We start from the raw sequence: 26,222 nt of genomic DNA on the forward strand, positions 1-26,222 counted from the left end.
GTTCAAGAAAATAATCAATTAGTTTTCGGATTGAATTCTGTTTTCGAACTTTAGTTGCAATTTCGGGATATCGAAAAAATCGCGTTCTCATTAAAGACGGCCTTGTCGTTTCACGACACACCCCTCTTTTTTTCTTTTTTTAGTTCGCCGAGTTTCACATTTTCATTATATCCTCTGGTTGCGCTGATGTCCAAGGTCTTTTATGAAACGTGAGATACGCTTTTATATAAAACTCGCGCAAGATATTCAATGGTATGATTATAATTAGTCGTTCGTCGGCTAATGGTAGACCGATAAACGATCAATAGCAGCGCGCAGCTGTTTTCAATCGTCAAATGGTGAAGTACATATATGTATATCGCCTTACTCACTCAGGCATGAACATATAGTTTAATACGTATTATTAACTTATTTTTATTAGGTATTTTACTGATATAGCTATTCGGCAAGAAATTACTTGGGCAGAGATATTTATACTGCGAGCTATACGGAGAAAAACAATTTTGCTATCGCAGCAAAACATCTTGCTGTATACTAGATATAATAGCGAGAAAACTTTATTATTCGATATTATAGTATTTATAAAATGTAAACATTTTATTAAATAAATTTATTTGTTTAGAAATATTTGCTGTTAAAGCAAAATAATCTACTTTCGACAAATATATTTTTTTTTGCTGTTATAAAATCATATATCTGCTTTGAGAGCACAATAGGAATTAATTTGTTTGTATAGTGAAATCTTCTTTTATGCAGATTTTGCAAAATTATTTTTAGCAAATAAAATTAATATTCTCGACAAGTTTTCTTTTTATTGTTCATGTAATAACTGATAAAATTTATTATGATAACATAGAATATGCTGTACCAGCAAACTTTTTCTCCGTATATGTGAGCACAAGTGTTTATATATATAAAAAAAAAATATATATATATATATATATAAACAGAGAGATACACGTACGCACATTAGCTCTCTATCTATATACATGTATCTATTGTATACATTTATTTATGTCATTCCGATTAATTGCTAATTCATCATTCGCCGTTTTATTTTTGGATTGTGCGTCAATAATGCTCGCAGCGAGAAATTATGGAGCTGACATTGACAGAGGTGCATACACACCGATAATGATGCGAGAATAATAATCCTCGCATTGGATTTTACTATTAATAGATAGTCGGCCTATACTTTGTTGCTGGCCAGTTATGCGAATGATATCGGCGAATATTGCGATAATATGACTTTTTAATCACGATTATATAGTATACTATCGATTGGTTGATCAGCTATAGAGCTTTCTAATATCGAACTCCTGAAAACGTCAAATTCGAGATTAATTCTAGTAAGTTTCTATGTCGATTAAAATAATTGGAATATTGGAATTAACTCTTATCACGCAGAAAATCATGAAGATTTCAATTAAAGATTTGTATTAAATTATTAGTTTGAAATTAAACTTTTCTCAATTATATTGTTTTTTCTTAAATCTCTTTATAATACATGAATTCTCCATTAAAGAGAAATTGCAGAAAATGCAGACAATGCAATATTTTCTATTAGTTTTTAAAATTTTACATAATTGCGTTAATTGGTAGCATTTTCTTGTTATTTAATATCTACTAAAAAATTAAATTATAACTTTTTAATATTTTTGTTACGATTATCGAGTTTATATATTTCGTTGAAAAATATCGCGCGGTATCGCAATTATCCCTGACCCAACATTGGATATATCAGTACCTTGACTTCGGCATGGAAAGAGGGTGACAAGATATCGAACATATAGTCGCGCCTTTGGGAGCATCGTGCGTGATTTATACCGATGGTTAGAAATGTCCGTCACACACGCCGGCCCTCAATGAATCGTGGTAGAGTAACGAAACGTCGATTGGATCGGGACATCCTGGGTTAGGTGGGGATCGGGGGAGACCGTCGATACCGAACGACCTTGCGGCATCGACCAACCCTCTGCTCTTCGCTTGGCTTTTCGAGTCTATGTACAGTGCTTCTCCGTTTACTACGCCTTAAAGCCGCCTCTCTCTTTCTCGTTTCCCTTGTCTCTCTACCGCTCTCCCACACTGTTTGACCCTCTTCAGCCTTCGAGAAAATTGAGATGATTCGTATACTTGATTTGCGCATTATCAAGAATAAATTAAGTCTGTTCGCGTCAGGATGACTTAACGTCCTGATTGTTGCGTCATTTGTGGTATGTCGTTTTTATCGTCACGTTTATGCGTGTACATTATTGATCGTTGAATCAATACGGAAAATATTATCGATTATTCAATCGATATGCATCTGTTAATGCAGAAAATTATAGCTAGAATGATTTATTTATCGTCATTTAAAGTCAGCAATGAAAATATTATACATTTATTAACGTATAGGATTTTGCAAAACTAACACCGAAAAATAGTTTTTCTTGCAAGAATGCGTACCGGTCCATTTTTTAAATTTGTTTTATTTAATTTAATTAATTTTTTTTTTTTTAATTTTTTATGGAGAACATCTTTGAAATATTCATTTCTTGATTTTGAATTAAATATATTCTTTTCGCGACAAGTCCCTTATTTTAAAACATTTTGCGATTTCGCTTTTTCGTCGCAAACTAATGCGTTTTTTTAAAGCCACTAAAACGATATATCGACAGTGATGACGAAGAGTTTTTCACGATGAAATAAAGGCCGGAGCGATCCGCACGAATGTACTCATTCAAGAACGACAATTCCCTACTTATTCTTTTTTTTCTCGATGCAATTTTTCGATGCACCGTCGCGACGACAGTGACGAGTAAGACAATGGCGGGTGGACGAGGAGGAGTCCATTCCGTTGGCAACTTGACAACAGATCCCGTCTATCTGCGTCGTTGAGGACGTTGGTGGACGAGACACACGAGCAGCAAAGGGAGGTGGAGTCTCCACCCGGTGGGGTGGCTACGGTCCTGGGGTCGCCGAGGGTGGGTTAGGCCGTGACGCGTTCGGTCCGAGGGGTGGGAAAGGTTACCTCGCTGGTAGAGCGGGAGGGTGCCCCGAAGCGCGGAGGGTGCGCGCTTCCGTTTGAACATCGGTGAAACGTCAGTTACCTCGCGACGATCCTTCCGCGAGGACTTTGCCTGAATCGTGTACGGTCCGTATTATCTCCGGTCGCACGTCGGATTCATTTATAACTAGTTCTCTTTGGGGGTTAACTTTATCCGTAGATTGGATTAATCTTAGCTCTTTTAGTGTGCTACGATCTTGAAAGAGACCACAAAGTCATTTATCTCTCCGATAACTTTATTCCATTTGTGTTGACTAACACAAATGTGAGGAAAGGGTTACACTGAATGTGCGTATATATGATTCTCTTCAGCGTCTCGATTAACTTTGTCTGTAGCTTAATTTTCAAAAAGCTTAGTTTTCAATGTTTTACATAACTTTATTACAAGTTAAATAGGAGGGAATATGTATAAGAGCGTGAGTTACGCTGAATGCATATAATTTTCTACAACTTGAAAATATCTGCAATAGATGCTTTAGAAATAAAGAAATCAAGTTATTAAGAATGTTAAACTGGATACATATAACTTTGTTTCTCGTTGTTTTGGCGAATTTGCATAGCGGATTTATTCGTATTATCTTTTTCGGTAAAACATATGACATTTATTTATTTTACTCGTGAAGTGAGTAAATCTTTACATTACAGATTTGCATATTCGTGACTAGCGAATATTTTGTGAGAATTTTAGGGCTTTGATATTTTAATTGAGAATTTAAATTGGCAAAGAGAGTTCGTCATTAAAATTAACATTCTCGCATTTACAATTGCAATTTTCTGTTGGTTATAGCGAACGCGCATATAATAATAGACACAATATTGTTATTATGCATATTTAACTCGACGTTAGTTATCTGATAAAATTGAAGTAAACAAAGATTTCTTTATTTCTACATTATATAACTTTATTTTTGCATTAGATATCATCATCTACCATATATTAATCATTTATATTAATAATCTATATAAGAGAAAAATAAAATTTTTAATAAACATCTCAGGGGAAGCCTACGTATCGGGAGTATCCGTTGAAATGTTAAAGACGAAGGGACATATTTACATGTAAACAATGGTATTATAGAATTGATACGCTATTGATGTACCACTAACGTATCATTGACGCACATGTGAATAAATTAAAAGATCAATCTAAACATGGTTTTTGTCAAGTACCGAGGTATTTCTTGATTAAATAGGCGTTAACAAGCTGTTACGCGCACGCGTGTGCGATGGCGGGACCGATAAAAACGATTTCCACGCCGACATGACGGGCAATTACGACGACGATAATCACTCACGCATGCTCGCGCGCGCAGACTTTTGTTCATTGACTTGTACTCGTTGGTAAAATACTTGAAAAAAAAAAAAAAAAATACATGTCGCTGGCGAGAAATTTCATAGGAAGTGAACAAGCTAGGCTATAGCAAACGCTGCGGTTATAATCGCGAAAGGTTTAATCCTTTCGAGCCATTTCATTGTAGTTATTTGACTACGTATATTATTTTATTCCATATAAAAACAGACATAGATTATTACTTTAAATTATAAATGAGGCGATTAGTTTGCGCAATTATATGTCACAATGTATTTAGATGAGTCAGTTGATTTATTTAGTTTATTTCTTCTTTATGCGTTACTATAATACGCTTGCTAAAAATTACTCAAAAAACTTACTTTAATATATAAGATTATAAGTATTTTTTCTACTTTTCAAAATAATATAAAGAGAAAATAATATAGTTTGGAGAAAAAATTTCACAAAATAAATATTTTTGTATATATTATATATATTATAATAAAATTAATGTAATCATAATTTGAGGATAGTCTTAGTCTCTCTCTTATAAACATATATAAAGATATTTTAATAAGCGTTATTCTCATCACGAGAATAAAAATTAAAAAAAGAATAATAATAAATATAGGTAATTTTGGGATCTACATTTCACTCGCTTTTTTTAAATAAAGCAAATTAATTTTTTAATTAAAAATTAAATTAATGAAATTAATTTTATTTTTTAATAAAATTAAATAGCTATATTGCATATATCCTAGATGCGATATTGAGAATGTGATGTGAGATGTAACCTATTTCTTTATTTTCTTATTTATATTATCTTTTTATTCTCTCTCTCTCTCTCTCTCTCTCTCTCTCTCTCTCTCTCTCTCTCTCTCTCTCTCTCTCTCTCTCTCTCTCTCTCTATATATATATATATATATATATATATATATATATATGTATGGATCTCTCAAAAATATAGGTCTCGGCTGTGTATTTTTGAGATATTCATAAGTATAGAGCTAAGCAAAGTCAATACTATCAACATTGCATCTAATGTTAGATGCTTAGTTTACCTTGGTGTAAAATATTCTGTCTGTGACTCTGAGCCGCGTGTCCTGGTATTTGAATTATTCCGCCAATCTTCGACTTGGCTCGTTTTTCGGTCTTTCTCTTAGTCCATTTTCTCTCTCTCTCTTTCTCTCGTCGAACAAGTTAACGACAAGATATGACGCGGTTAGTACCACGGAAAGACTTTATTGAGACTGATTACGGTGCGGGGAGGGGGAGATAAAGAACCGGTCGATCTCTCCGAGATTGAATAACAGGATTCATTGAGGCGCGCATCGTCGCGACGAATGGCGAAGGGGGAGATGAGCTTTATCGCTCTTCAATCTACCGAGGGTTAAGTACGTTGGAAAAGTACTCTTCTCGAATACACTCAGTTGTTGGAATCCTGCCAACGAAGGATAATAACCTTCACCCTCGCCGGAGATCATTCAAACCCTTTGCATTAACGTCGAATTAAAACGGTGCGTCGCATCGCGTCGCGTAGCGTCGATTTAAAAACTTTGATTTTTATTTCTTTTCGCGCAGATATCATATTTCTTTAAGCACAGATAAAATATTTATTTTACACGCTGTACTTTAATAAAAGGTATTAATACTTTAATACTGATTAAAAGTGAACCGTTACTTTTTAAAATTATATAATTTCTAAATTTATTTCTCATTCAGTGAAGTTATTCTTCAATATGAAAGAGTGAATTAAAAAGTTTAGTGAATTAAATCTTTATTACAATAATTCTAATGTATGTGTATTTATGTGTGTGTAATGTATTAGACTCTGACAATGAGTTGTTTTATTTAATTTTATTTGATATATGCTTATGTATGCTTAAAAGTTACATTCGATTTATTAAAACCGCGTATTGCAATTTCCTATTCTAATCCACCTAGAAACAGATTTGTTTCGAATTAACGTCGCAATTTCGAGAAAGCGGAATGACGAATCCAACGTTAATTGGAAGGCGAGTAAACCGCCTTTATGCAGCGCAGATGGTATACGTGATTCTCTCGTTAATAGCTTTCGACTGTGAAGGGCTAAATGCACCAAGTGCACCTGGGGAAGCCTGCGAGATCGCGAGTATCCTTCGTAGTTCTCCATAGATGGGAGTTATTCTAATGCACACATGCATACATACATATACATATAGATCTAAATATTATACATGTTATATAAGTTTTAATACGTACATTGTGTTCTGATTTTTACCGACGAAATAAAACACACTTTCTCTTCCCTCCGCGCGCAAGTTATTAAATTACAAAATATTTCATTACTAGCAGCAAATCGTTTTTCTCATTGTAGCCTTTGTGTTGTGTCGCTTTGCATCCTTGCATATGTCGATAACGAGAGTCATCCAGATCGAACTAATTAAATTCGTTAAATCAGGATATAACGTCGAGATATAGTCTCGGGCGATATTCGAAAGCCGGAACTTAATGCGCTTGTTTCGATGTTCACCTATAATTCTTTTGAAAAAAAGGAGATTATCGTTATCAAAGAATTCACAAAGATATTATTCAGGTAATAGCATTGTGTAATATTGCGCGCAAAAGCAAAAAAATTGATTTACGAAATAAGATGCGTCCAAAATATTTGCTGGTAGAAAGTTAAGTTGATTTTTGTGTTTGGTTTTAACGAAGTGTAGGATTTATGCAAGTGCAGATTTGCAAATAGTGGCAGCAAATTTGAACCAAGTTTTTAATCGATAATTTTATTATAATTTTTGTAACGTGCCGTTCGATTTGTCGCATAATCTACATCATATGTCGTTTAACTAATGGGCTTCTTCGCCAGATGAGAAAAACTGTCTGTTGAAAATTGGCGTAGGCGCGGTCGTTTGCGAAATTATCACGATTAATGAAGCCGACCTGCTTGAACGATTAATCCCTCCAGATGTTTCTAAGTGAGATACTGCTCGCGCGAATATGTTGGAAGTAATATACGAACATAGACCTGAATTTCTATAATTGTGCAATATTTCAATAGTCATTTTAAATATCAATTTTATTCTTAATCTTAATGCTTAATAACTTTATATATACATATATTGAATATTAGTAGAAATAAAAAAATAAAAAAATAATTATTACGAGAAACTAATTTATATAAAGGTAATTTAAATTAATTTAATTTATACAAGGATAATTTAACGTTTAATATGAAGATTATCTGGAAAAGAGATAAATCTGTCAAATAATAGCATGAAAAAAATAGATATTGCGGAGTCTCAAAGCAGCGCTTTGTAAAAGATTATTTTACAGACAAATAATAATTTTTGAATTTGCGAGCTTTTGCATCGAGTGTGTGCTTTGAGATTTATCTATCGTGAAAAATGTATATTCGGTATCAGAGAGAACAAAAAACTGACAGCCATGTTTAGCACGAGATGCCATGATGGATATACGGAACTCCATCTCGTTGTTTTCGATACCAATTAAAAAATGAACGAAATGCGTATCTCTATCTCTTTTGGATTTTTTATTTTTATTTTTATTTATTTATTTTTTTTATCAAAACGAGCATTGGTACAAATAAATAAGGTTTTCGCGCAGAGCTGTTTTGATGTTATTTGCAAGTCGTCGTGCACTATGGCTATACGTCGTATTGATCGATGGGAGAGATAATAATAGCGACTCGTGGCACGATGTTGTTCTGATTTGATAAGGAAATTCATTAACGCGCCCCACTTTGTCCGCACATTCACTGTCTTTTTTTTCTTTTCTTATCGACCGCAGACAGGAGAGTCGATATTGCGGCGCATTGCATCGCAGCGATGTCGATTAATGTATGTGATTTTGGTCGATGAAAAATAAGTTGTCAAGTGTAATAGTCATATAAGAATAAAAACATTCTTCATTCGTTCTTCATTCATGAACATTAAATTTTATTACAATGTCAGGATAGAAATGCACGTTCTTATCATGTTTTACGTTAATCAATCTTTCGTTATTAACTCTTCAAGTCGAAAATTCTTACGATGTTATGGAATATAGCTGTATTATCAAGATGGAATACAAAATCTGATATTTAAAGAATGAGAGAAAGCCAAGTTTCTACTAATTGTAAGATTCTATTAACTAGTAATAATATAGCAGAATTTAAATTAAATTACTTAAAAATGAAAATGTTTTTAGAATATATCGCGGATAATACAACTTTTCATTCGCAATAATGGAAATTTTTTATTTGATGCGTTAATTCTTTTCACAATTTATCTGAATTAATTTTTTGCAAAAGAAAAATATCAAATTTTCATTTTTGAAACATTTTCTGTTCATGAAAAAAAGACTAAAATGTATATGGTGCACACAGATTCTCTGTATTTTGCTTGCAACATGCAAATATATTTCTGTAGATGTTAATGCAACAATGATAAAACATAATCCGCGATTCGGCACACGATTTTTGCCAAAAATGCTTTGTTCTTTGTTTTTATTTTTATTTTGTTTTTGCCGATGCATTCAGCATAGGAAGGATTTTACGGACGCAGCTGCATCACATTTTTATATTGTCGCGACATCTCGTATAATAACGAGGGGCATTTACATATAAACCTTGTCGTCCGCGTGCAAGCAGATGCAGCTGTAGGAATGCTCGTTGCATATTTCGTTAGAAGTCGACTCGCGCATCGCGTAAAATCGGCTAGATTTTTTTTCGTTTCCTCCTTCGCGAATAATGCGATGAATCCGACACTCTGGAGGTAAAAAGGAAACACTAGATAATGATGTGGAATTAAAGTTTTAGTCGCGTGATCAAACGAATTCTTTGAAATTAGCTTTGTGTTGAATGTATTGAATTTCATTCGTATATGATTTGAACTATGATTGATAACGTAATTAATTAATATAATAAATCTAACAGTAGTATAATAAATAAAAGTATAATAAATGAAAAATATATATAACAGTAATAATATAAATCACTCTATAATATGAATAATATTTATTGTTTGCATTGATATTTATAATGCTCGCATAAGCTGTTACATTAATGGTCGCAGATAAATTAGGCTATACAACATTTCAAAATATACATTCGCGGTGCATCGAATCGGAATAAGGTAGGAAAGAAGAATTTTGAAGTTTCGAGGTTTCTTGCAGCCGAGTTGCATAGAGAGGGCTTACTTTTTCGTGATTCTTTGTTGATAATGGCAAAGGTCACGATGCAACCTTGAGAGCTTTGCACCGCGTTGTAAGAGGATTCATTGTAATCCAATATGCGCTACGTGCTACGAAACATTGCACTGCACCGGATAACGTTTACGACACGTTCGTCGTGTTATGTAGGCGCGAGATAGGATGATAGGCGGTTATATGTATATGATAGGGATGGCAACGACCGAATTATTTAATCCTATGTATATGTATACATTTCTCTGTGACCTATTTTTTTTCCCCTATATTTTCGTATACGAATTCGAGAAGTTTATCGTTGCGATAAAAGCATCCGATTTCATTCCTCTCTTTTTCCCATTTTTGGCTATGGTTTTAGCGAAGAATATATAATACACACACACACACACACACACACACACACACATATATTATTATAATATTTGTTATTACTTGTACTGTCACATTATTGCTGCATATTATTATAATATATACGAAGGCGTAGTGGGAAAGATATGAAACTAGGCGTTGAGAGATGTTTAAAAACTCCTGGGAGGGATTCGCTTCACATATCAGTCTCCGATACAAGGAAACTAGCAATTCAATTTTGACGAAAGCTTAGGCAAACTCGGCACAGCTTTTTCTATATAGACATATTCCCAAAGATTGTCGACGTTAATATATTTTGCGATTATATTATACTTTGCTCAATAGCGAATTGTAACATATACATATACGCCACTTCTTATCAAAAATTGATCGATATTTAATAAATTTAGTTTTTATTTATTTTTTTGTTTGTTTAAATCTTTGTAATGAATTATGGAGAAAATTATTGAAAGAATTATAGATACAAATTTTAGAGAAAAATTTTAAAACGTTAATAAAATGTATTTACAAAAATATATATTTAAATATATACATATATGTATGTTTTTTGCAATTATGTCATTGCTGAAACGTTATTTTCAAATATTGAATATTTTTTAATCAATAAATTATTTCTAAAATTTTATCTCTGAAATTTTTATAAATATTTTATTAATAAAAAATAATATTAAATACTTTTTCAAAATTTTAATTTTTAATTTTTAAATTTTTTAACATTTCGGAGAATTAAATCATGCGTAGTACTTTTAGAATCATTCGTCACTGAATTATGAGACGGGTTTGTATAAGCGTAGGCAGTTCCCCAAGGAAAGCTTTGCGTGCGATTTATTCTCGCAAGGCAGAATACTTGTGTGGGCTTGATGCGAAACCGAGCTCGGCCACTGGGATACTGTTACATGATGACTACGGAAAGTTCTTATCTGCACTGTCGTAGCAAAGTCTACTTAATTCTATTGCGCTTTGGTGTGCCATATGCCATATAATGGAATGGATGTGATTTGAAACAGGGAGAAAAAATTGCATAAAATTATATAAAGTCGCAACAGCAAAAAAACAGTAAAAATGTTGTTTAATGGACTGGAGGGTAGATATCGTTTTTTTTTTATTGTCAGCGGCAGAAGTTTACAACTTCATACATATACAAGCATTCGTGAAGTTTTCAATATGCAATACGTGTATTTTAATATAAACGCAACATACATATTGTATGATATTTCCGTTTATCCTTTTGAATTGTGTGAATATATACATGGTTATATTGTTGAAATAGAGCTATGGTGGTTTTTTATGATGTACAGAGAGCATAGTATGTGTATTCACATTTATCATTTTACCATATATACATTTTCATTCTGTAAAAAATACATTTATTTAAATACTATTTATAGTAGATATTACACAGTGAAAATGATGTAAGTTGTAAGTGATCACACGCGTTTTAATTTATAACAAAATTATATTAATTTTAATATTGTCAGTAAACTGAGCAAGTTATTTGTTACGAACTAGATTTTGATTTATGTGCTCTCTGTCTATTATATTCCGATAGCATTATTAGCGATGCGAAACGGTCACTCACTCGGTTCGCGTATCGGACATTGTGCAAGATAGATGTTCCTATTATGCGTTAATAATTAATTATGATTGGCAAGGTCACAATTCGGTCGATAAATCTGAAAATTACAAATTGTAAACATAAATCTAATCGTTCGTTTTTCTTGCGTGCAAACTAACGTTTGAAGCAGTGAATAATATAATTGATAACAAAAATCAAAAAAGATCAAAAGAGTTACGGCTAATTCTTTCTCTATATTTGCACAAATCAACGTAAAAAAAAGTTATTTGAGCTAAAAATGTTTTATTAATTTTCAATTAAGTAGCGATTAAATTAAAAATTTTATATTGATTAAAAAAGTACACATCTTGCTGAAAAATATTGACGTTCTTTTCAAAAAAATATGAAACTGATTAATAAATGTTTGAAACGATTAATAAATTAAATTAACATAAAATTTTGCTATATGAAAAAGTACGAACATACTCAATAGCTCTACGCGAAACTGCGACGCGCGGTGTCCTTACGATTGCAGTGGCCTACTTCCAGAAACAATCGCACAATGCCTAGAACATCTTGGTGGGCCAATCGTAAGTGTTGGGAGCTTCAAGGGGATGCGTGAAAATGACCCGCTTTCGGTGCTCCAGATGCCGTCAAGGTCACGCTTTACCTCGCGTTTTGTCTGATACGAAACTTTGCACGCAAACCTTTCTGTGTATCATTAATTGTATAAAAGATGATGTTGCGGGTTTGAATATCTTTACGCAGGTCCGATTTTATTTAAGAGATAATTAAAGAAGTTGGAATCTTTTTGTTTAAATTTGCATTTATTGTCTTTATACTTTGGATGTCATGCATATTTCAATTATTCAAATTCTATAAATTTTATCGTATATATTAAAAATTTTTATCATTTTTTTCAAAAAGTTTTTTAATGTAAATTTTTACTGTTTTGCGCGTATTTTTTTTCTACTAACAATAAAAGAATAATAATATTGTGCTTAATTATTGGAGTATATATACATATATTATACATAATAATTCTCTTTAGCTCCAATTAAATTGCTAAAAGCTAAATAAACGATTAAATAATCGTTGTGAAAAGTAGTAAATAATTGAACAAACAGTATTTATATTTAAGTGTCGAACGTAAATTGAAAGTATTTCTAACGACGATTGTCACGCGATTTTGGCGAAGGTCGACGACGCGACGCCCGGAGATACACATGAGGAGAAAAGCGCGGCTTTAGTATCGGTTATCACGGAATTTTTCGGATGCTCAGGTAGTAGGGACACCGACCGTGGTTGGTTCTTCGGGAAACGTGGCGGAGCATGTTGGTTACCATGCAATGCCAGCTGGGATTGGTCGAGTTTGGTGGGCGAAGGGAGATCAATACTGGGAGGCTTTCGACATGGAGAGGCGTAGGCCGGTGTGTTCTCCACGAGGAACGAGGGGACCGGGATTAACCGCTGCTACTGACATGACCTTGATTGTGACCTTAACCTTGATAACGCCCTTGAGCGAAATACAAAAGCCTGTCGTCGTCGTGGTATATATCGGCAAGGACGGGAATTTCCGCGCCGGAAAATTCGTCGCCACATTTAACTCCCTGTAGAGTCGAGTATTCGCTGTATATACGTCGGCCGAACCGTCGACGGATTTTATAGGTCGCCCTTTGTATATGTTACAAGGCCATTGAAGCGGCTCTCGAAACGCTGACGTAGATACCTTGGGATAGGGTAGACAAACGTATACGATGATTCTGAAAGCAGATAGTTACTTTGAAACTTTTCGTTCTGATTCATTGAACATGCTTGATAAGCTCTCTTTATAAATCGGCAGCATGTCACACGGAGATTAAAGTTTTGAAAATACGCCAAATATTCTGATAATTGACTCTTCTGAGTTATCTAAATTTTTCATATTTTGCGTTACATATAGATATTCAAATCGCCCAAAGCGCAATCGAAATTTTAAATGATATATCGAACAAATTATTTTTTTTATATTATACATATTTCTTTTAATTATATATTCCATCTCTTTCTTAGGATATTAATAATGGAATCGTAGTAAAATCATTAAAAGCCGTTAATAATATGATTATAACAATTGATCTGACAAACATTTATTTGTTACATCTAAAAATGAAATATTTTAAGTATTTTGATAAACACATTTTTAAATATTTGAATATAAACCAAATATTCTATTGTTGAACTCACTTGATTATTTTTTTACTCGGATTAGCGGTTGGTCCAACGGGAATTGTTGTACATCAACGATAATAAGACTCCGCTTGATTTCCATATAATTAAGATCAGCCGTTATCATCGTCGCGGCCTTGACTATGTGCGCAGCTCGACGTAATAAAGTTTAAGCGAAGTCGTTATGCTCGATTTTATCGTCGTGCCTTTAGAACCGAGATGGCCATGCATACGTCGATGCATCAAAAATTCTCTCGCTCTTCAAATGAAACGGTCGAAGCAAGAGAGAAATTTATAATTTACACGTTTAATTAAATGCAAGAAATGACCTAATGTAATTAGTAAGAAACGTTATATTTAAAGAGACGCGCATGTTACGGATTATATCGATTCAATCGTATATATATATATATATATAAACTCGATTCACTCTCACTTTGTAAGCCTCATATAGAAGTTGTAAGAACATCTGTAGATCGTTATGTTATTCTGCGAGTAAAGCTGTCCATCGACAGGGTCGATTGATTGATTATCTCGAACGTCCGCGATGTCGCTTCGTTTACAAGGGTGTTCGATCCATCTTCAGCGATCAATTTCTCCTGACAGGTTCTCTCTTTTTTTCCTTTCTCTTTCTGTCTCTCGACAGTTCTTTTATGCATTACTCCTTTGCCCTCGTTTTCTTTTCTCTCCACCCTCGATTGTTCGTATATTTTTACGAAGAATTGATATATACATAAAAAAAAAAAAAAACCAAGTACACACGTTTTAACAACAGATGGTGAATCATATTTGTAAAGCCGACTAGCTTTCTTGAAATTTACAAGTACATATCTGCAAACAATTTGAAAATACTTTTAATAGGAAGCAGCGCGTGTTTTTTTCGCGTGACGCGACAGTTAAAAACGTCGGACTATTCAAGAAAATGTAATGTTTGTCGAGAAACACAACGTGTTTTGTTACCATACCTATTGATTTTCGACCATGATGATTAATGCATTTTTCAACACACGTTTAATATTTTGGTGAGTGCGCAGTTTTCGCGTCGACGACGCGAGATAACGTGAAGATTAGAGTGCATGGCGACATACGTGTATGATACATAACGATGCCAGTATTTTCAGTATCATTGTAATATCTCACATTATTTTTCTCTACACAGACCGATTCATGTGTATTATACATGCGCGTCTTTTTCTCGTGATTGCTTCCGGTTTTTAATTATAAACATGATATTATATATATATAATCATCAATACTATAGATTATTACATCACGATGAATAACTGGAATAAAAAAAAGATTGCATAATATAAATTCTGTCTAGTAATCTTCTTCTCAAATTGCTACGGTGAAAAATAGAAGAAAGAGAGAGAGAGAGAGAGAGAGAGAGAGAGAGAGAGAGAGAAAGATGAAGGGAGACGCGAATACTTTTTCAACATAAAATAGTTTTTTATTTTGTGCGAGGAAGAGAATACATTTTGCGAGAAAAGAGAGAGATGATATTCTTAAGTCTTTCATGAAACTTTCATAAGAGAGAGAAAATCTTCTGATTTAAAACATGCAAATTTCTTATTTTCTAATTACGTTATAATTTATTAATTAAAATATATTTTATTAAAGAAATAATACTCCAAAATTTTCATTAATGATGAATTAAGATATTTAAATCTCTAAAATATCCCCAAAAAACTTCAAATCAAATATATTATAGTAGTACTTAAAAATATACTAGTTTTAATAAAATTTATATTTAAAAATGGTTGCATTTTAAGACTCTTGTTACTTATATTTATTTTATACTCTCGTGTTAGCTTTTTTGAGATAATCTGTCACTCTCTATCGATGACATAAACTATTACATCTGTTTAAATATGCTTAAGAGCTTCGCGATAAGACTAACAACAAATATTTATTTGGCAAACGAATAATAACGCGGATTCGTATCCTCTAGCAATTTTACAAGTAATTAAAATGAGACTCGCGCTCGTCCTTTTGTGGGACGGTACAAAGCGATTCCGCAGTCTGACTCGCGCTGATTAAGAAGTTAACCGAATTTGGTCGCTCCTGTAGACTCGTGGTGTGCCGTGGGGTTCGTGGCAATTGGCACGATGTCAGAGGCACCGACAACGCGGAGGGAAACGCGAGAGAGATGAGTGACGTCGTTTGCCAACGGTCATCATCAGATGTCGTCTCGGCCGCGATTAGTTCGCGCTCGTTCGTGCCTGTCTGTGCCGCCGATACACTTGTCGTCGTCGGCGACGTATAATGTCAGTGGGGTTCGGTCGATTCGTTGATCATGACGGATCGATAGATGCTTGCATATGATTCTGGTGCACGCGCGATAACCGCTATCCATCATCCACGCTCGTGTTTCCGCGACGTTCTCGCTCTCGAGAAGGATTTTTGATCGTCGCAGCCGATCGAAAATCGGAAACCGGTTTCCCTTCGACGGATCCAGTCCGGAATACTCTGAATATAGAAAGGATCTTGAATAAATTTGAAACTTTTGATCGATACGTTCGAGACGGGGTCTTCGATCATGATCATTCGATGCGCGATATGAAACTGTTAACGTAGGGAGATCAAAAAGATCGCGAGTGTCGCGGGTGTCATTCGGATTTGGGGATCAAAGTTATCGAATGGCGTTATTCTCCGGTGGCGGAAGTGGTGCCGGCGGCGGCGGCCCGCCGCCCATCAAACCGGAAGAGCCGACCGTCCCTTCCAGACAACGGAGTCTCAAGGATCGGTTGCGAGAAGGCATCACCGGCGGATTCGCTTGGCAGTGAGTATTTTCGCCGGTGTGCTTTATATGAAATTTAGGGGGGGATGGCCAGGTTTATTTTTTATAGCCTTTATTTTATATTTTCCCTGTCAAAATTGTACACAGAAAGAATTTTCTCTTGGAATTTACCCTGAAAATCATGGTAATCGTGGGACAATATATGGTATGGAAAGAATTTTATGAGAATTTCTCTGATTAATATTTATCACAATAAAAATAATAATATCTATTACAATAAAATATAAAATATCTTTGATCAATTTTACTATTCAGTTTAGTAAAATTAATCAAACATGTTTTATATTTTATTGTGATTGAGATATTATTATTTTTATTGTCATAAATATTAATCAAAGAAATTCTCATAAAATTCTTTCCATACCATATTGTCCCACGATTACCAGGATGATTTTCAGGATAAATTCTAAGAGAAAATTCAGTGTATATTTTCTTCCTCATCGTCAAGAGATTCAGCCTTGAGAGTGATTGTATTAAACTATTATGTATTAAACTAGGGGGTACTCTACTATACATAAAGAGTTACAAGAATTATACTGCTAAATGATAGATACGATCACACACATTTCTTTTATTCTTTGATATTCTATTTATGATGCTAAAAATAATCCATTATTTCGATAAAAGCGTAAATTTACGTATTGATATAAAGCGTGTAAAAGTCAGCGCGTAATTTAAATTTACATTTAATTTATATTCATCAATTCTAATATTAAATAATCTTGCAAATTTTGCCAAATTGGCAAAAGAGAGAAAGAGAGGGAGCAATGAAAAGTTATTCTAGAGGAAGATTAATAGATGTTGTTTGGATCACGATTTTATTGTAACATCATGTTGAATAGCAGCGTTTTTTTTTTTTATTATTAAAACTTGCTTGTTTTTTTTTATTTTTTAATTCAAGCAGATTATATTTCGCTTTCATTGAAAGCATTTTATAAATTATGTGATATTTATAATATTATAATTCTCGCTCAATGCAACGTTATATTGTTTGCACAAATAGCTTTTAATATCGCGCGGTTATTCATGCAATGTCGCGTCGAAAAAGGAAGCAATTAATATTGTAGCAAGTTTTATAAGCTCAGTTTCCGGCGTACAATTTTTATACGTGAATTTTCATCGATATGTTTTTCAAAACAGATTATTGTCGACTCGGTGCATGGCGCATATTATATTATAAAATAAGGATTATCGATCATTTTAAATTTAAATAAATGAGCGGTGTGAAATTTGCCATTACCATAAGACAGAATAAACCGCACACTGTATAGTATAAAGTGTGCCCAGCAGATGGCGATTGTAGATACTCTGATTATCGTTCACTTTTATTATATCAGCACTTGAAGAAGAATAAAAATATTTAATAAATTTTGAAAATAAGATATCTAATGAATTAGGATATTATACGCGTTAAAGCGGTTTAAATGGCAACAGAAAGTACTATTTTTGGGAAAAAAAAGACGTTAAGGATACGCAGGTAAAAGTAAATTTGTTTTCTACTGTTAATTTTAGTTACATATAAACTTATATAAAAATTTATATCACAATCATTCATTGCTTGAGATCGTTAAACGTTATTATGAGGATCTTTGAGGTCTCGCTTTTGTTGCGCAAGTATCATGACGACGTGGTAATTTCGAATTAATGATTTATCCTGCGGGCCTACAATCATATTTGACGCGCGCGTGCGCGAGGCTCGTTATTCAATTTTTCGCGATCTGTTTTTTTTTTCACCATGCAAAATGAGAGGGAAAGTTATTAAAGCCATCACCTATATAGCGGCCGGCGAACTCGCTCCTTTACACGACCCTGACCCCTTGCTGTAAATCGCTGGTGGTCGGATTTGGGCCAGTTTCGCGTCCGACACCATAAATTATCCAGCGCTCGAGTTCCAGATTCGCGTTTATTTGCTTTATCGCCGGGAGGACCCGTACCCTTTTTTTTCATTTTTGCTGTCTCCGACAGCGCATTTCCACTTTATTAGAACGTTGGATTTATATTTTTCCACTCTAAAATTCCGCGCGAATAATCTGATCGAGTAGCTCACTTTCGCATTATTCGCTTTGTCGTTCTTGGACGTGGATTGTAAAAATTAATTAGCCTGCGATGTTTTTTCTCTATGGTGTTTCCCGTTTATTTTCATCTCTATTCTTGTCGCACATCGTTCGCAGTCTCATCTTGCTTCACATTATGATATCATCTCTCTTTTCTTCTTTTAAGCAAAATATAATAATATTATAAGAATTAAGTCTGATAATATAAATAATGATAAATTTATTTTTTACATGCGCCAATTTAATTTTACATTACATTTATCATTAATTGGTAGTTTTTTGTAGCGAAAAAATAGCCTCATGTGCTGTCTATTTAAAAATATAATAAAATATCGGCTCGATCTTTTTTCTTTCGTATTCAAATCATTATACTTTTTTAAAAGAGTCAAATGTTAGCGTATTTTGATCTCGTGTTACGTGACTATCGATTTCAATGTATACGATGTAATAAACCACGACGTAGCAACCTAACCATTTATAACGACGCGTTATGGATTTCCGAATCGTGTCATGGATACGACAGATACATCGGGAACAGACGACCGAGGCGTCATACCCGTATCCTAATTTCGGTCAACGAAATAGTCATTTTGAATAGACGACTGATGTCAATGTGGCGCACTTATCGTCTGTATGAATAGAGACATTCGGTACATGTACGGGTGAAATAATTCTCGACGCGTCTCTTAGCGCGTAATAAATATCGATGACCCAATTTCACTTTTTTAACATATACACATATGCCACTAATCGCATACTTTAGGGTCTTTAAACTCAAAAACTTAATTTTTTGTCCCTATATAAATTTTATTTTAAGAAATTTTTTCTGATAATTTTAAAGATTTTTTTTAAATAACCCAAAAAAAAGATTTTAGAAGAATAAACTATTTATTAAAGCTTTCTCTTGTGAGATTGCATTTTAAATTTCATGACTCCAAGTTTGCGCTCGATATCCTTAAGTATACCTTAATTCGCCACTGACAATATGTATCATGCACTCGTCGTATAAGCCACTCAGAAGAAGAACATCTCATAATTCTTGCAAAAACTCTCTCTCTTCACTTTATACATAATTTTGTATTCAAAGCCGAACAAGTTGTATACAGACTTGCATTATTTTTATTTCAAATGGATGTGCGTCTCATATATAAATTATTTACATGAGCTCCTTATAAAATACGAAATTTGCGAAGAAGTTTTGCTGCTTTTGTAAAGTTGCTATTCTATTTACTTTGACTAATGCGCGCAATAGACTTCTACTGCATCTACTTTGTAGAATTTCTTATTACATAAGATATGTCAAAGACTGCGACAATTTTACTACAGAAAGAACAAATTGTTTCTATTTATTTTTGTTGTTAATTTGTTGCTTTATATAACGATGCTTATATAACAATGAGAAAAATGAGCTTTTGTCTTCTTTCGACTCGTAAGAAAAAAATTTACCGCGATGGCGACCAAGGTTATGAACAATCTTGAGTTCGGATCGGCAACGAACATATTGATTGTTCCAATATATAAGGCCGCTCTTATATCGAGAGAAAATAAAGGAGCAGCCGCCGCCGCCCTTTATGCACTCGCATGTATGCATAGCAACGGCGACTGGGATGTGCATCTATTCTATCGAGTATTAGTTGCCGTCTGCTATCGGATACGTATATGTATACATACGTATGTTACATACCGTGGATACATATCAGCGCACATATTCTCCGCAATATATACACGATGATGCATACAAGATGACCGCAAATTTAGATCACATTCCCGAGATCCTCACCTTCGCGAAAACGTTCGGACGACCGATCTGGAAATAATATCGCTGCCGATTCTTCTGACGTTGCAAAATTGTTCTTACGAAATGAGTATTGAGACACAATTGGTGTCTGTCACGAAATGTTTTGTCTCTCTTTTTTTTAAGTAATTCATTATTTTTCTTTTTTCAACGAAACTCGAATATGATTAAAGTTATACGATGTGTTAATTTTTCAACACTGACTAATAACACATTGACATATGATAGATTAAATACTTTGCGCTTTATTAGCATTATTTATTATATTATTAATATTTAGAAATGAATAATCTTTTCACGTATTATTTATATCTTTCTTATATATATATATATATAAAATTCTGTAGGGCAATGATCAATTATTTTTATTTTTAGCAAAAGAAAAATTTAAATAAAAGATAATAAATTCTCTGTAGAAACGCTGGATTTCCGTTCGTAACTAAGCGTCCGCGAACATAATTCAAATCGCAGATTTTCGGTTGAAAAATCTTCATCATGATCCTGCTTGTATCAAGTTTAAGACATTCGCTTCCGAGCACGTCCACGGAATTACGGTATAGATACGTGTCCAAGATCTCCGCGAAAATTTCTTCCAGACTTCTCCAGAACGTGGTGCTTTGCAAGAAATGCATAGCTTGCCGCTAGCGGAAGTTTTTTGATTAAATTATCGGGCGCGCGTTTTATACTTCCTGCTCTTGAACGTATCCCTAAGCCGGAACGTTTCTCTGGCACGTGGAATCGATTTGGCTGACCGATTTACCGAGGGACAGTGAGAAGGATATGACGTCGCCGTACCCTACTTACCTATTTCTAACAGATTCACCGGGAATCTACCTGCTCCTCAACAGTATTAAGAGCGTCGAACGTAAGAAATGTCGAGAATGTCTCGCAACTTTAAAGTCTATGCGAACTTGTACTTAACATTATAAATTCCGGCGCTGACAAACTTTTAGGTCGACTTTATGTTCGAAACTCGAAACTCTTATGTACATACATACATATATTTATACGATACGATGTAATTTTAATATCACATTTTAATTTGGAAAAAAAATGTGTTTTATATGAACATTTAAACTTGATTTTTTTTTACATTTTTATTACATTTATTATTCTAATTTTCTTATATTTATTTTATTTTACTTGAAATATTTGTTTCTGTTATTAAAAAATCTCTTTGATTTAGGAGAGAAAAACTTTAATCGAGGGAAAAACTTTCGTTATTTATCATTATTATCGTAAAATTATTTAAGACGCGAAATTTAGTTTTCTTTATAATTCAACTGGTGTCGTGAAATATAGTATGTATAATACATGATTCCGAAGCGTACTCTTTTGTGTTCGCCGTGAATCTGTGTTGTAGCATTGTTTCTCAAAGTGAGGGAAAAAGGCGGGATAATCGACTGGAGTTTTCGACTCGGAGAGGAACAAGTTCGCCCGCGCCATTAAGTAGATACTCCCTTCAGGAATCTCCTGCGACGAGGTCATCGGGTAAATGGGTCAAGTAGGTTTACAAGCACTCGTCGCGTGTACTTAGGTATGCAGATTGCACGAGGCAATCGCGTTTGTGAAGTATCACTGTGCACGCGCTTGTATTTACGTCCATTTACGAATTTACGCCTGGCTTTGCTTAAGTCCCCTTAACTCCAATGGCGATTTACGTTATCGTGACCGATATATACAGATCTTCAAAGAGCATATATATATATCATCGTAATTCAATGTAAATCAGCGGAAAGTTGAAAGTGAATCGAGAATATCGAAATGTACATCAGAAGTACAAATCATCTAAAAAATACGCAAATGCGTTTTAATAATGTTACAGTAACAGTTTTATTTTTTTTATTTCAGATATTTGTTAATTTACACAAGATTAGATAATTGATATCTTTAACTCAAGAGATAGATTATTATGATAATTTGATAAAATGATTCAAATATTTCTTCTCTCTTGAAAAGTATTTACTTTGTCGAGAGCAAAATATATTATTTCTGAAAGCGATAATAACAAGATTATTGGGAGCAGAAAATTCACTGAAATTATTAAAACATGATTAGCATACATGTAATTTCGAAATTTCTTTTTATCTCGCGATACGCGGATGGTGCTGATAATCAATCTCCGAGTGTGTTTACAAGTAAACGGATAGAATTGTTGGTAACTCCGCTCCGTATTACGTAAAGCGGAGCTCGTACGGGACAAATAATGATCGGGCATGATTAGATTAATTGAACGTATTAAACTAGTTTATATCTCGCGAATAGCATGCGCGTCTCTCTCTCTCCGTTAACACGCATAGTTTTGCAATCGCAAAAGTCACGCACGTGCGTGAATGTATTGCGCGTTGCGTATAGCTTTATGTTGCGCTGACTCGCGAAACGATTTTAGTGTTGCGTGAACTCCCTTAAATCGCGCGACGAAAACCACAAGAAATAAGGTAAAGTGAGAGCTATTCCGAAATCATTTTGGAGTAGAAACTTCTCGGAGTAAAATCTCGTATACTATTTGGCGTGATGATTCGAGCAACTTTATTTCTATAACACCAAAGATATTAATTATTATTATGTATTATAAAATATATTAATTATTATATTATTATTATAGATATAGTTATTATTTTTTATCTATAATTAATAATTATAATTTATTTATAATTGATTATAAATAAAAAAATAATATCTAACAAATAATGATTAATATATACTTAATAATATATAATTAATTAATATCTCAACATTACAGAAACGAAATTTCTCGAATCATTAGTTCAGGAAAGTTTCTCTAAAATTATTAATATATCTTAATATAACATGGCTAATTAATTGTAAAAAGTAAAAAGTATTATAAAATGTTAAACGACAAGTATATTTGTAGCATAATATGTGCGCGTTGGATAATTATCGATATTTTAATCGATTTTTTTACTTTGCTTAAGCTTATACAGAAGTTACAGATAATAAAATTGGATTAGCTATTAAATTATTTATAATCAAGAGAAAGAGAGAGAGAAAGAAAAGGTTAACAAATTTTTTTACTATTGATTATTTTATATAAATTTATTAAATCATGATTATATATTTGCGACGATCAAAAATTTCGCAATAGAGCAGGTCCGGTCCTTAGGGATCCAAAGGAAGGTCAATTTGGCCGGTCAGTGGAGGATTCAAGGATCCGAAGAGTGGACGTACTTGCTCTGCTCTCGGTGTGCTTTGTTATTATTAACTTTCGAAACATCTCGACCTTCCACGCGACGGAACACCTCGGCGCGGCGTCGCGTCGGCCTTCCTCTTGTTACACATTCGTCGCGATACTTCACCTCTTGCGGCGCCTGTCGTCTTGGCAAAAAATTATTGAGAGAGCAACGTCCGCCGAATGTCCTCGTATTTTATCAGGTGCCCAGTCATTTGGACGGAAGGAAGGAGAAGGGGGTAGAAACGCGAATCTGGCTTGCGCGAAATAGAGAGCTCACACGAATGAAAGCGTAAAAATTCTCGCGTGTGAATTGTTATGGTTTATAATTTAAGAAATGTGTAATGTGTGTGGCACATTATATTTTTTTTATAAAATAATATAATTTGGGTGCATATAAAAAATATATAGGTACCTAATATATTATATACAATATATTATATACGTATTATATACAATAAGATACGTATAATAAAATAATATGATGTTGCAATATAATATTGTATTAATGCATAAATTGCAATTTTTTGGAAAGATTTACAGAGACGTCATAATTTTGGAAAAAGCAACGTATAACTTCATTATACATTGATTATGTTAATTAGCGTGTTTTTATGCTCGCCAATATATTTATGGTGTGTAAGATAATATAATCTCTCTTATCTTGTTTGCAACATCGAAAATTAAACTTGTTCAAATTATCAGTTCCAATTTCTAGTCAAGACGCGATCACATTTAGGATGTCTTTCTATCATAGTTTCTCCGCCCCAATCGAGTACGCGCTCAGAGATCGACGTTCCTGAATCTCGCTAGAGATCGTAAAGAACGCCATTCGCCTTGAACAGAAACACGACAGAACGCCTGTGTCCCAAAGGATAATCCCAAATAGTCGTCGGCTGTTTTATGATCGCGTGTAAAAAGGAACATTCTATCGTATATGTCTCTTCCACTACTTTTACGAGAGGCCATTTTAACGGTCCATTGACGCATTAAAGCACACTTTATTCTGTGAACAAATATATGATCCGTAACTTTGCGCATTTTCCTTCCTCTATCTTACAACACTTAAGCACAAAAACTAATTAAAATATAAAGATAAGATACGGATAGTATAAAGTTTGATTGATTAGAAAAATAAAAGTAATGATATCAAGGGCAATACGAATCACTGATGTAATAATAATAATAATAATACTCAAAGTAGTAATTATATTGTTTTCCGAATTACTCTACTCAGGTTCTCCTTAGCTAAAAAATTTGGTATGACTGATTCATTAAAATATAGTTCTGCAACAAAAAATAAATATTTATTGCAGAATTAATTGCTTCTTTTTTTTTCATTAAAGTATGCTGAATTATATTTCCAATATTTCGATATATATTACGTAAATATTTTGTTCAAAAAAATATATGTAACTCGAATGTGCGGATGCTGATCACGTGTCATCCGCAGCGGTTGTGTCCTAAATTTTCTATATTGAAATAACGTGAAAATTGAGGAAGCTGGAAGAGTATCCGTGTGCGCACGTGTATCTACCACGATCATAATCTTTAGAGTCTACAATTGACCGTGGGAAAATATAGGTCAGCGGCATATTGTGCCGTGCATATACCTACATTTGCATAAAATTGTTTCTTGGTTAAGCGTTTGTGTAGGCTTATTAACTAAGATACATAATTTAACCGTCGATGTAATAACGGTAGTCTCTCGCACGGATATATTTACCGTAATCAAAATTTTCATTAACAACGTAAAATTTATAGAACTTTTAAAATAGAAGAAATTTATATTTTAATAACATACAACGATAACAACAAATATAGTTTATTAATATGTTGTATTTTACAAAATTTATCGTGAATATAAAATAACGTTAATGTTATATTACGAATAAATAAATCCGTAAAATTTTTATTATGTACAAATATGTATGCCTTCGTAAAATTCGATTTTATTTTTAGTTTCAGTTCAGTTTATAAATGTAACACACATGTAATAAATTACTCGAGGAGAATTCCTGCATAATTTGAATCGCGCGAAGAAATTCCGTTCAATCTATCGGCCTCGCTTTGACGGCGCAAGGCCACATCTGTTGTTATCAACTGATACAACTGCGCGCCCGATAAATATGTAGATGTACAACGGGAAATTCGATTTTGTCGTGGCTTTCTCGATCGCCGGGCCGTATTCGGATAGAAAGAGCATCCTCTCCGTCGCGTTCAAACCGATTCGCTTGTCTCGCTTTATTTTATAACATAGACACGGAGCGCTTTCAAGGCCTTCATGAATTCCACGGTGACATTATTTCATCATTGATTGGCCGGAAGTGAGATGAGATCCTCAGGCATTTAAGTCACGATCGAGTCTCATTGAGGTCGAGTACTCGACCTAACATTGAACTAGACAAAAGCGATCGATATCGTTACACGATGAGAAAACGCGCTGTTTCTAGCGACGTTATTTATCTTTCTTAATGACTACATCGTTATAAGTGCGTATGACGTTAATCTGATCAAAGCTATATTTATAAAGATATATATATATATACATATTTAATAGGATGAATATAAATAAGCAATACACGATGATTATTTTGTCGTATGCTATGGAATTATTATGAACGGATTATTAAGACCGCGAGCACAACATTATTTTCGACATCGCGACAGAAATCGCGAATGCCGCGCGGCTTTCTTGCATCGAGATGAGCGAGGGCAAGTTGCAGC

The 26,222-nt window shown here is 33.7% G+C and overlaps 1 protein-coding gene across 4 annotated transcripts in view; it reads left to right on the forward strand.

Annotated features, from left to right (window-relative positions):
* Mtd (TLD domain-containing protein mustard) overlaps positions 1–26,222 on the forward strand; it is a 126,466-nt gene that overhangs the window by 9,740 nt on the left and 90,504 nt on the right. The window contains exons 1-2 of one of the 4 annotated variants that reach the window (XM_083038505.1): positions 3,094–3,334; positions 15,727–16,438. The exons of 2 other annotated variants lie outside the window; for them this stretch is intronic. In XM_083038505.1, the coding sequence (XP_082894631.1) occupies positions 16,296–16,438 (143 nt within the window). In that variant the 5' untranslated portion in view covers positions 3,094–3,334; positions 15,727–16,295. Of the gene's footprint in view, positions 1–3,093; positions 3,335–15,726; positions 16,439–26,222 lie in introns of those variants that run through there. One more of the 4 variants, XM_083038503.1, reaches the window with a different exon arrangement.

The sequence above is a fragment of the Prenolepis imparis genome, unplaced genomic scaffold, assembly GCF_030444845.1.
Source record: "Prenolepis imparis isolate NDT839.2.m4 unplaced genomic scaffold, iyPreImpa1.0 SCAF_5, whole genome shotgun sequence".
In the NCBI taxonomy this organism is placed as follows: Eukaryota; Metazoa; Arthropoda; class Insecta; order Hymenoptera; family Formicidae; genus Prenolepis; species Prenolepis imparis.